This window comes from Oncorhynchus gorbuscha, linkage group LG24 (assembly GCF_021184085.1).
Source record: "Oncorhynchus gorbuscha isolate QuinsamMale2020 ecotype Even-year linkage group LG24, OgorEven_v1.0, whole genome shotgun sequence".
Lineage (NCBI taxonomy): Eukaryota > Metazoa > Chordata > Actinopteri > Salmoniformes > Salmonidae > Oncorhynchus > Oncorhynchus gorbuscha.
In genome coordinates this window covers 26427422-26440051 of record NC_060196.1, presented here as the reverse complement: position 1 = coordinate 26440051, position 12630 = coordinate 26427422, and the positions used below count along the sequence as shown (strand labels likewise).

General features: G+C 42.7%; 1 protein-coding gene across 3 annotated transcripts in view; it reads left to right on the top strand.

Annotated features, from left to right (window-relative positions):
* The first annotated feature begins 5195 nt into the window (after positions 1-5195).
* Positions 5196-12630, top strand: part of LOC124012594 (sterile alpha motif domain-containing protein 12-like) — a 74364-nt gene continuing 66929 nt past the window's right edge. Inside the window, exon 1 of one of the 3 annotated variants that reach the window (XM_046326379.1) lies at positions 5196-5297. In XM_046326379.1, the coding sequence (XP_046182335.1) occupies positions 5285-5297 (13 nt within the window). In that variant the 5' untranslated portion in view covers positions 5196-5284. Of the gene's footprint in view, positions 5298-6148; positions 6783-12630 lie in introns of those variants that run through there. The other 2 variants (XM_046326378.1, XM_046326380.1) reach the window with 2 other exon arrangements.

Sequence of the window (12630 nt, the reverse complement as noted above, 5' to 3'; positions counted from 1 at the left end):
ATTATTATTGATTTTTTTTATTGGCCCATCCACTACCGCCCATCTTCGGAGGATAAAAATAACTGTGTTTTTACAGCTTTTCAGCTTTTTCATTTCTGTTACATGTAAATTCTACACACATTTGAAATACATGGCACTTTATTTTTTGACACGGTGGTTACATAGCAAGAATATAGTTAATAATAGTCATTCATAATGGGAATACTAGTAAATCATGTTTTGTACTGTAAGAACAATGTAAGAATGCATTGGTTATAGTTGGAATCCATAGCGGTGAAACTGAATCGAGACCATTTTATAGCATCTGGCTGTTTGAATTTAAAATCGGTGTTGAAAACCAATAGCTGTTGAGTTAACTTTCAATCAGATTGCAGACCTACTGGATATAAAGATAACAGCACCACTTGCTTCACAGATATTTGATAAGAGAGGGCTGGTAAAATAATACAATGAATAGGAGTAGTACTCTGAGGGACAAAACGTATTAGTCTTGCAGTGTTGAACAAATAACAATTTAATACATTTTACAATAAGGCTGTAAATGTCACAAAATGTGGAACAAGTCAAGGGGTCTGAATACTTTCCGAAGGCACTCTATCTGTAATCGCTAACAAAGGACAAATGGCGGAAACACAACAATAATGCTCCATTTCCAACAACTCCCGAAGTTTTTACCCTTGAGTAATGGAAAAAATGGTAAAAGGTTGCTAAATTGTGGTAACTTCTTCCTGTAACTTTCCCAAACTTCTCAGGTTTTCTAGAACTCCTGGTTGGAAGATAATCAAAATCAAGGGGGAATAAGCAGGAAATCCAGAATCCTCTAACTAGATTTGTATTATTATTATTTAACTAGGCATGGTCAGTTAAAAACTTCTTAGGGCTGAGATCTCGTTAATGGGATCGATATGACAACGGCCAGTGAAAGTGCAGGGTGCCAAATTCAAACAACAGAAATCTCAATTAGAATTCCTCAAACATACAAGTATCTTATACCATTTTAAAGGTAATATTGTTGTTAATCCCACCACAGTTTCCGATTTCAAATAGGCTTTACGGCGAAAGCACCACAAACGATTATGTTAGGTCAGAGCCAAGTCACAGAAAAACACAGCCCTTTTTCCAGCCAAAGAGTGGAGTCACAAAAATCAGAATTAGTGATAGAATGAATGACTAACCTTTGATGATCTTCATCAGATGACACTCATAGGACTTCATGTTACACAATACATGTATGTTTTGTTCGATAAAGTTCATATTTATATAAAAACATCTCACTATACATTGGCACATTATGTTCAGTAGTTCCAAAAACATCCTGTGATTTTGCAGAGAGCCACAATAATTTACAGAAATACTCATTATAAATGTTGATGAAAATACAAGGGTTATACATGGAACTTTAGATAAACTTCTCCTTAATGCAACCGCTGTGTCACATTTCAAAAAAGCTTTACGGAAAAAGCAAACCATGCAATAATCTGAGTACGGCGCTCAGAGACCCAACAAGCCAAAAAGATATCCTTCATATTGTGCAGTCTACAGAAGTCAGAAATAACATTATAAATATTCACTTACCTTTGATGATCTTCATCAGAATGCACTCCCAGGAATCCCAGTTCCACAATAAATGTTTGTTTTGTTCGATAATGTCCGTCATTTATGTCCAAATAGCTGTAAGTTCCATTACAGTCCGTAGAAACATGTCAAACGATGTATAGAGTCAATCTTTAGGATGTTTTTAACATAAATCTTCAATAATGTTCCAACCGGAGAATTCCTTTTTCTGTAGAAAAGCAATGGAACGGGAGCTACTTCTCACGTGAACGAGCGTCACGAGTTTGTGGCACTCTGCCAGACCACTGACTCAAAGAGCCCTTATGAGCCCCTCCTTTACAGTAGAAGCTTCAAACAAGTTTCTAAAGATGGTTGACATCTAGTGGAAGCCTTTGGCTGTTTTCTATCCATATACACTAGTAATATGCATATATTAGCAACTGGGACTGAGTAGCAGGCAGTTTACTCTGGGCACCTTATTCATTCATGCTACTCAATACTGCCTCCAGCCATAAGAAGTTTTAAGAACAAATTATTATTTACAATGACGGCCTACACCGGCAAAACTTGGACGACGCTGGGCCAATTGTGCACCGCTCTATGGGACTCCCTATCACAGCCGGTTGGGATACAGTCTGGATTCGAACCAGGTTGTCTGTAGTGACACCTATAGCACAGAGATGTAGAGTATTACACCACTGCACCACTTGGGAGCCACTTTTATTAAATCCCTGTATGTATGGCAGCAGCATAAGTGGGGGGTAAGTCTGTGCACGAAGGTGTGTGTGTGTGTGTGTGTGTGTGTGTAAGAGTGTCAGTGTAGGCGTGATAGGTGGACATACATGTAAACAGGGCTGAAAAGTGACTGGTAGCAGGAATACATAAATACTTATGATAATATACTAATGGTAATATATACATGTAAATAGGCGTAATAGTGACCAGTAGCAGGATAGATAGATACTAAATGGTATTGGCAATCACTAATCAATGAACAGCAGCGTAGTGGTAGTAATACATTTAAGCAATAATACTTTTAGCAGCAGCGTAGATGTGTAGGTGGCAGTAGTTGTTAGCCATTTAACTTGATTATGGCCAAGGAATAAAAGCTGTTTAGAAGTCTAATGGTCTTAGCCTTGATGCACCAGTATCGCCTGCCAGAGAGGATCATGGAGAACAGTCCATGTCTCGGGTGACTGGAGCCTTTGGCAATTTTTCAGGCCTTTCTCTGACTCCGCCTGACATGTAGTCCTGTGATCTGGGATCTCACCTCCAGTGATGCTCTGGGCTGTCAGCACCGCCATCTGTAGGGCCCTCCGGTCGAGGGCGGTGCAGTTGCCATACTTAGTGATGTGGATAGCGAGGAACTTGAAGCTCTTCACTCCTCTCGACTGTAAATAAAAACAATAACGAAGCTATTCACTGAGTATACTAAACATTAGGAACACCTGCTCTTTCCATGACATAGACTGACCAGGTGAAAGCCATGATCCCTTTTTGATATCACTTAAATACACTTCAATCAGTGTAGATGAAGGGGAGGAGACAGGATGAAGAAGGATTTTTAAGGCTTGAGACTATTGAGACATGGATTATGTACGTGTGCCATTCAGAGGGCGAATGACAAGACAAAACATTTAGGTGCCTTTGAACGGGGTATGGTAGTAGGTGCCAGGCGCACTGATTTGTGTCAAGAACTGCAACGCTGCTGGGTTTTACACGCTCAACAATTTTCCGCGTGTATCAAGAATGGTCCACCAACCAAAGGATATCCAGCCAACTTGACACAACTGTGGGAAGTATTGGAGTCCATCATCCCTTTGGAACGCTTTCCACACCTTGTAGAGTCCATTCCCTGATGAATTGAGGTTGTTCTGATGGCAAAAGGGGGCGGGTGTAACAGCTGTTGGAAGGGGTGGAGGACCAAGGTGCAGTGTGGTACGTATTCATCTTTTTTATTTGAACTGAACACTGATTAACAAAAAAAACAACAAAGAGAACGAACAAAAACCGAAACAGTTCTGTCTGGTGCAGAAAGACACAAAACAGAAAACAACTACCCACAAAACCCATGTGGGCAAGAGCTACTTAAGTATGGTTCTTAATCAGAGACAACATAGAGAAGAGTCTATGACTTGGGTGGCTAGTGTCTTTGCCAACTTTTAGGGCCTTCCTCTGACACCGCCTGGTATAGAGGACCTAGGTGGCAGGGAGTTCGTTCCCAGTGATGTACTGGGCCGTATGCACTACCCCCTGTAGCACCTTGCGGTCAGATGCAAAGCAGTTGCCATTCCAAGCAGTGATGCAGCCAGTCAAGATGCTCTCAATGGTGCAGTTGTAGAAGTTTTTGAGGATCTGAGGGTCCATCCCAAATCTTTTCAGCCTCCTGAGGGTGGAAGAGGCGTTGTCGTGCCCTCTTCACGACTGTGTTGGTGTGTTTGGACCATGATACGTTCTTAGTGACGTGGACACAGAGGAACTTGAACCTCTCGACCTGCACCTCTACAGCCCAGTCGATGTGAATGTGGGCATGTTCGACCCTCCGTTTCCTGTGGTACACGATAAGCTTCTTTGTCTTGTCCACGTTGAAAGAGAGGTTGTTGTCCTGGCACCACACTGCCAGGTCATTGATCTCCTCCCTTTAGGCTGTCTCTTCATCGTCGGCAATCAGGGCTACCACTGTTAATGATGGTGTTGGAGTCGTGTGCGGCCACGCAGTAGTGGGTAAACAGGGTAGCCCCTAGTGGGTGAACAGGGAGTACTGAAGGGGACTGAGCAAGCACCTCTGAGAGGCCCATGTATTGAGGGTCAGTGTGGTGGATGTGTTGTTGCCTGCCCTCACCATCTGGGGGCGGGCCGTCAAGAAGTCCAGGATTCAGTTGCAGAGGGAAGTGTTCAGTCCCAGGGTCCCTACCTCAGTGATGAGCTTGAATGCTGAGCTGTAGTCAATGAACAGCCTTCTCATCTACAGTAGGGGTTTCTTTTGTCCAGGTGGGAAAAGGCAGTGTGGAGGGCAATAGAGATTGTATCATCTGTAGATCTGTTGGGGCAGTATGCGAATTGATGTGGGTCCAGGGTTTCTGAGATGATGGTATTGATGTGAGCCATGACCAGCCTTCCAAAGCATTTCATTGTTACAGATGTGTGTGGGACAGGGAAGTAGTCATTTAGACAGGTTACCTTGGCATTCTTAGGCACAGGGACTATGGTGGTTTGCTTGAAACATGTAGGTATTACAGACTGGGTCAGAGAGTGGTTGAACATGTTCGTGAAGACAACGCATTCTCTGGTAGGCTCACATCACTGGGCAGCTCTCGGCTGGGTTTCCCTTTAATCTGTGATAGTTTGCAAGCCTACGCACTATGCAGTAGCGCTGTGAGCATCATGCTTGTGAGCCTATGGGAACACACACACACAGACATAAAATGGTGTGATACTGGAAGAAAGAATAAGAAAGACACTTTCAGTTCAAGTCATTTTTGTTAGGTTTTCTTCAATCCTCTGGCACTTACAGTTTCATAAAAGGAAATTAAGGAAATCTTAAATATAACTTGCTAATTGGTGTTCCAAATGAAACACTTCCTAAAATCGGGAAATTGCCTACACTCCCCACAATTCTTTGAGGGGCAGTTGCTGTGCACCCCAGTTTTCCAGCAGCAAGTGACCAAAACGCCGATGTACAATCAAAGCATATTGAGTTCTACATTATACGAATGTATAGAGTAGCAGAATGGCTGTCGAAGGTAAGATAACTCAATGTTGTTTATTAAAATTGGGTGTTTATTTTGTTTCAGCAGTGAGACGAGGCATGATATCACTGTCTATGGATGAATCGACCCGATATAGGCAGTGAGGGGATTCAATTATCTGGCCCGGGTTACGTCGTTGGGAGGATTTTGTACTGGGTGAAAAGTGAGGAAGTTATTTGAAGCAGGCCCGGGTTGAACCGGGCAAAGGCCCATCACCTCATTGGGCGAAAGCTGGAAGGGACGAGCGCCCTTCTCAAATGGAACAGTAATCTGCACCGCTCTGTCATTTAGTCAGCAAGGCAGCATGGGGAATCATTCAGAAACATACATCTCTTTTCCGTCAAATAAAAGTTCACATTTTCTAACTAGTTTTCATTGCGAAGGCAGATAAAGCATTTTTATAAAGCATTTTTATCAAAATCCTACTAATAAATACATGTGCTTAAATACGTCACTTTTGTTTTAATCCGACTTCGCTCGAATGCGATCAATTTTCAGCCGGGACAAAACACACCTACACGGACGCCTGTGCGAGATTAATCGAACCCCTGGAGATCAGTAGCGCTGCCCATGCAGTCACAGACGTTATAATAGCTCTGATAACAAGATTAGCCCTCTATCTATCTCTATGGCATGTTGTTCACATCTTGCCCTCTCATTAGCTAGAATGGTCCCTCCCTCCTGCCTTCCATCTTTGAGGACATGCATTTCTATTGTTGGAGCGGTCACTCGAATATCTTGTCACTATAATAGACTATCATTGGTTACCTGCGCTCAAATGTGAAAGCCTGTGATTGGACGATATTGCAGTTGCCGCGCTCTATATAATTTTTGGCCTGGTCATCGGTCATCTATTCCTACAGTGCACTTGATATGTATACCACAATGGTGTTTGCAAAGAGGGAAAGCAGGCCATTCACATGATATACAGATCAGTATTAATACGCAGGCGTCAGTCGGTATTTGAAACCCTGTGTAGCGTTGCTTCGAAAGAGCTGTGATGAAAATACTAGAGAATAGGTCTTTGTCTTCAATAATGATTTACAGTCTATGCCGGTGTGGGTCCGTTTAGAGCAACCGTTTGAATAATTAGTCTAAATTTGTGACGCGCGCTGTTACCGTGCGGTGCTTGAGGTCTGCACCTGTTCACTAACATGCTGAAGCCCGTGGTGAGTGCTCCATCTGCGTAGGAAACATCACTTTTTGACATTTCAAAGCCTTTTGTTTGCATTAACTAGAGAGCGCGTTATTTCTGCAGAGTATTTACAGTAAGGTCTAGTTGAGCAATTATGCCATGTAGGCAAGCGAACAGCTTTGTTCAGACCAGTGATAATTAGCCTTTAGTTTCGTAAGGCGACGTTGTGGACCATCTGTGAAGAAGGCAAGACGAATAGATCGCCATAGTGTGCAGTTCCGCGATGCTCGGCCAGTCACCTCACCTTATTGGAGGTATCTTGTGGATCCAGAATCCAATGAGAGGTATGTTTGGTGGGTTCATAACCTATGGGAGTATACTGATAATGAAACCCTTCTTTCTCTGTGTCAGGTGGTGACGAGCATTATTGTGGACAGGTTGCCTATCTTATGATCTTTTAAGTGTTGCCATGTACTGATGCTAATCACTTTTCGATCCCAAACGGTCTCTCTGTGTTTCCCTTCTCCAGTAAAAATGTAACGTGTTTTGGTGTAATCAACACCTACCACCACTCATTTGAAATGCAACATTTGTTCAAGCTGAACCGTGTGATCATCATGTGTGCATCATCCATGTGTTGTCCCGGCGTCACCCCTGCATCTCCTGGGATTGTTTTATTATGATGTAGGACTGGTGAGGAAAGAAGTCTTAAACTCCTATGTAGCCCACATGACCAGACTGCAGACTCGGGTCTATTCAACATGTCCTTGCTCTAAATCTTGTTATGGCATTTGAACATTTTCTCAACGACCAAACTCCACTGTGGTACACTTAGCTATATTTGCAGATAAAGTATGCCTTTATCTGCAGAAATGATTTTGACGCCGCAATAATCTCTTGCTTTGCAGAGATTGTGTGTAGATATGTGAACGGGCACGTCAGAGGGATTTCTAATCTCGCCCAAGGTCAGGTTTTATTCTGCTGAAGCTCCCCAAACATCCTTGTAATGCACTGGAGATTGTATTTGGATATGTAAAAGTATGCAGCTTTTCCACACTTTTAACAAGGCTGCCCCCATATCTAGACATTTAACTCATACGGCCTACACACAGAGAGACAAAATGTACCTTGGTCCTACTCTCTAACCTGCAAGAAAGTCCTGTAACGAATAGAAATCTGTGTAGGCTGTTCTGTGATTGAGTCCTTTCTATGCTGGGTTTCAACAACCTGGATTCAGGGTTAGACAACATAGTAAACATAGATCCGGGACACTCCATTTAGTATGATATGGTATGTATTTATTTGTGTATGTCCATTATGGTTGGGGCGGTATCATGATATTCATACCATCGTAGTCTTATATCGGAATATGAGGCGGCATATTGACAGGTTGTGTTTTATATTAAATGTCAAGTGATTTGTTTTGTTTTGTTGCTTCAATAGAGTGATCGGGGACGTGCATCTATAGTTTTCCTTCACAGAAAATATACTGAACAAAAATATGTGCAACATGTTAAGTGTTGGTTTCATGAGCTGAAATTTCCATATGCACAAAAAGCTTATTTCTCTAAAATGTTGTGCACAAATTTGTTTACAACCCTGTTATTATTTCTCATTTGCCAAGATTTTCCATCCACCTGACAGGTGTGTCATATTAAGCAAGCATGGTCATTACACAGGTGTACTGTGTGCCGGGGACAATAAAATGCCACTTTAAAATCTCAGTTCTGTCACACAACACAACGCCACAGTTGTCTCACGTTTTACGGGAGCCTGCAGTTGACAGGCTGACTGCAGGAATCTTTACAAGAGCTGTTGCCAGAGAATTGAATGTTAATTTCTCTACCATAAGCTGCCTCCAAAGTTGTTTTAGAGAATTTGGCAGTGTATTTCTGTCTTTAATAAAGCCCTTTGTGGGGGAAAAACTCATTCTGATTGGCTGGGCTCGCAAGTGGGTGGGACTACCCCATGGCTGCCCCCTGCCCAGTCATTTGAAATACATAGGTTATTGCCTAATTAATTCATTTTCAATTGACTGATTTCCTTATGAACTGTAACTAAGTAAAATCTTTGAAATTGTTGCGTTTTTATATTTTTCCATTATGTCAAAATTGTGAGACAGCCTATGGGCAGACACCGTGCCTCCCTCATATCTTCACACACATACCCTTGATTAAAGACCAGTGCTGTTACAAATGTGCTGTTCTACTTGACGGTGACTCTATGCGATGAAGCCTCAACTTAATACTGCTGTGAAAACAACATGTAGAGGACGTAATTCTCATAAAGTTGTCTGTGATGTCATAACTGGTGTTGCGTCATGACAAGTGATTACGAACAGTCGTGACATAATGTCCCACTGCATGATCTGCTGTATGACAGTGAAAGCTTATCCTGCACCTACTGACATAAGTTGTTATGACTGCCTATGTCATCTGTTGCATATTACTTGGGACACTGTACGCGGCTTTGTAGCTGAGGGATCCAGGGAACTGTTACAGAACATTGCTTAACACCATGCCCAAACCGGCCGTCCGCCATCGTGCGCAAATTGATTTTGTCCCCCCCCACACCAAACGCGATTACGACAAGCAGGTTGAAATATCAAAACAAACTCTGAACCAATTATATAGATTTGAGGACAGGTCGAAAAGCATTAAACATTTATGGCAAATTCGCTAGCTTGCTTGCAGTTTTAAAAACGGTGTTTACCCTTTTGGCCGAGCCTGTCCATTCCCTTCAGTCTGGCAACTCTCTGCTCAGCCTCTCTAATGCATCCTACCCCGACCCTCCTCCCTGTGCGTCCATTCAGAAGCCTAAATCGAATCCCTCAGTTCCGCCGGCCCAGAGCCCTGGCCGTCAGCGAGGCCTCTCAGCCCAGGGGAAGATGCTGGCTACACTTCCCCAGGAACCTGACAGGCTCTTTGTTGCACCTCAACACTGGCCTCTTTCACTTCGTTTACTCGGGGCTTTGCGGAAGCACCCGCAGTATAGGGAGAAAACACTTTTATCAGCACCTACGTGATATATCATACTTAATTAACCTCAAAGCTGTGGTTGTCGGTGATACACAAGCATATGAATGGTTTTCTAGCTATTTCTTCTGTGTTCTAGTCATTCAGTAGCCGTATGTAGTACATTACAACCTCAGTATTATCTTTGGCCATATTCTAGTCAATAAAAGCGGTTAGGATGGAAAATATATTGTGCCAGAGTCGTTATGGTTTCAAAATACCCACAAATTGTCTTCACATTCACAGAGCAGCCTATATTTTGTCAGTCACTGATTAGATAGCCTCCTATTCCTCCCACTGAGCTTGTGTAACTGCCAATTTACTGAAGTGGATTAGATGTCAATTGGAAGGAGTCCTTTTTTTTCTTTTTTTTTTTACACAGACTCACACTGAATTTATATACTGAGGCAGAGTCACACACAGAGCTACAGGGATGAGGTAACACAGCCTAATTTTAGACCTGATGAATATGCAATTGACGCAAGGCACTGAGAGCATTTACCTGCCGACGTCTCCCCGCTGTGTACTGTAACATCAACTCCTGTGGATTTACTGTCTGTCAGAAGAATCAATTCACTCAGTCAACGACGTGAATTGCCTTTTTAAAAGGGGCTTTCACGCCAAATTGGTTGGGTGCAGTTTTTCCCGAACACTACATGTTAACCCCTTAGTTTGGATTGTTTGCACTCGGGGGGGGGGGGGGGCTGTAAAAGGGTGGTCTCGGTCCGGTATATTTCGTATCATGGTGCGGGTTGCTGCAGGTGAAAAATCCAGTCCGGACCAAACACAGGAAAAGAACCAGAGCCGCGCAATATTATTGGTTGCTTGACTGCGAACATTTGATGAAACAAATACAGTATCATATCTTGATATTGCTGAAACATTCTGTGAGTAGCAGGGCATTTATGAGCGCATCCGATGCAGATTAGGGGAGATGGGGAGGCTATGCTGGGATATAGACTACTGAATATAGCCTATTCACACAGCAGTTAGAGGGGCTATCGTGCTGTTTCCTCATGCATGTTGTTGAAAGGTAATATGAAGATTGGGGACAAAGGTGATGCTTCATGATAATCTGAAATGGATTGCATGGACACGTGGTTGTGTTCAGGAGTGTTTGTATGTTTGACATTTTGTCAATGTGAAACCACTCGGACCAAATGAAAGAAAATAAATAAATACAATGTAACATATAGTCAAACTCTGAATCGAACTAGAGCTCAAAAGTGCGTGAAAACGCCCTAAGAAAATACTAGGGAGGAAAAACAACTTAAAGTACGAATGTCTTGGACATGCCAATTACCTTTTTAGAAACTCCTCTCTTAGTTAGAAATATGATTCCCATCTCCTTTTGAATAAAGGGTGCGGCCAAAATGGCACCCTATTCCCTTTACAGTGCACTAGTTTTGATCTGCTCCCTGGTCAAAGGTAGTACACTATAATAGGAGCAGGGTGCCATTTGGGACGCAGAATTGAGTCATGGTGCACCCTGCTGTGTACTCCGCTTTGTAACTTCGGATGACCATGAAGTTTGCCGAGCCCCATTCTGCTGCGTGGTTTGAAATGGCTGAAGTGAGACAATTTCAGAGTCATTGATATAAATGTGGGCACAGAGGAGGGACTCGATGTCAGAGGAAGTCCGTAGAGGCATCTTTACTGAATTTCTGCTTACGATATATGTATTTTTTTGTGCCATGACATCTTTCGCACGAGGTGAGCGAGATGTCTTGAGGTACTGTAAGAGAGATGTCTTGGTAAGCAATGACATTTTATTCATGATGGAATACCTGAGTTAGAATACACTCTGTTTACTGGGTTATAGAGATAGATAGATGGATATCTATATCCCATTGGGGTTGTTCAGATGGTACAATCCTATTACAACCAGGTAAAGATATATATTTATTTAAAGACGTCAGTGAAGATACCAACCGTACTCTGGTTGGCATCTGGGCACATAACCAGCAGTCTTTGCGATTAGATCATCTGACCATGTAGTCTGACGTCATAAGGATGCCGTTGTAACCTGTTCTGGGAAATGTGGCTTCCTGAGATTCACCTAACACAGTCATTCAGGAGGTGTCACGCCCTGACCTCGGAGAGCCTTTTTATTTCTCTATTTGGTTAGGTCGGAGTGTGATTTCGGTGAGCATTCTAGTTTTTCTATTTCTTTGTTGGCTGGTGGTTCCCAATCAGAGGCAGCTGTCAATAGTTTTCTCTGATTGGGGATCATACTTAGGCAGCCTTTTTTCCCACCTTTAGTTTGTGGGATCTTGTTTTTGTGTAGTGCCTGTGAGCACTCCAGTCGTTATGTCTCGTTTGCTGTTTATTGTTTTTGTTGGTGAGTTTCATTTTAATAAACACTGCTCCTTGGTCCGCTCATTTCAACGATCGTGACAGGAGGGCACCTGCCTTGCCTACTGTACTCACCATATAGAAGGATGAATGTTTTAGGGGTTGCATAAAATACCCATGAGGCTCATCATACCCATGGGTTGGACCAAGATTTAAAATCCACAGCTGCTGAAGTCGAAAAAGTACGGAAACCCTCAAAAAGCGTATTTTTCAGTCATGATTATTCTAGGCACTTAGTTTTTTTTGTTCTTTGCCGTTGTGCCTTCTGCTGAAATATTAAACACTGTCCTTATGCTCCAAATCGAGCATATTTTTGTATTTGACTCTGTGTTTGATGCCCAGCTCAAATACTGTAGCTTACTGCCTCAGCTAGAGTTACATTTTGTACTCGGAGAATGCATCAGTTTCTGGCTCACATCGGACAGCCTATCAGAGGCCAGCCTGGGGGCCATGGTGGAGCCGGGCAAGGTTTGAACACTTACATTTTTATATGATTTCAGGGTGAATTAGGGAGAGAATTGTGATATGTCGCAAACTTCAGTCAGTCTGAAAGTTCCCATGTATAGCCAGGAAATGAACGCATCAAGCCTGCCGTGCCCAAACACTTCCTGTAGGCCTAGATCAGGTCTTTGGCGGTACTGTCAGGCACATAGTTAGTGGCATCAAAGGTTTGTGCGTACTCTAATACTGTATATTCTAATGTTGGAGTTTACTCATGCATCCCAAGGTTGTAGATGAACCATGTAGACAGAGTTGACCTGTGAATCTTAGTGTGCTAATAACCCATGCAGTAACAGTAATGACTCATACCTGAACTTTGACC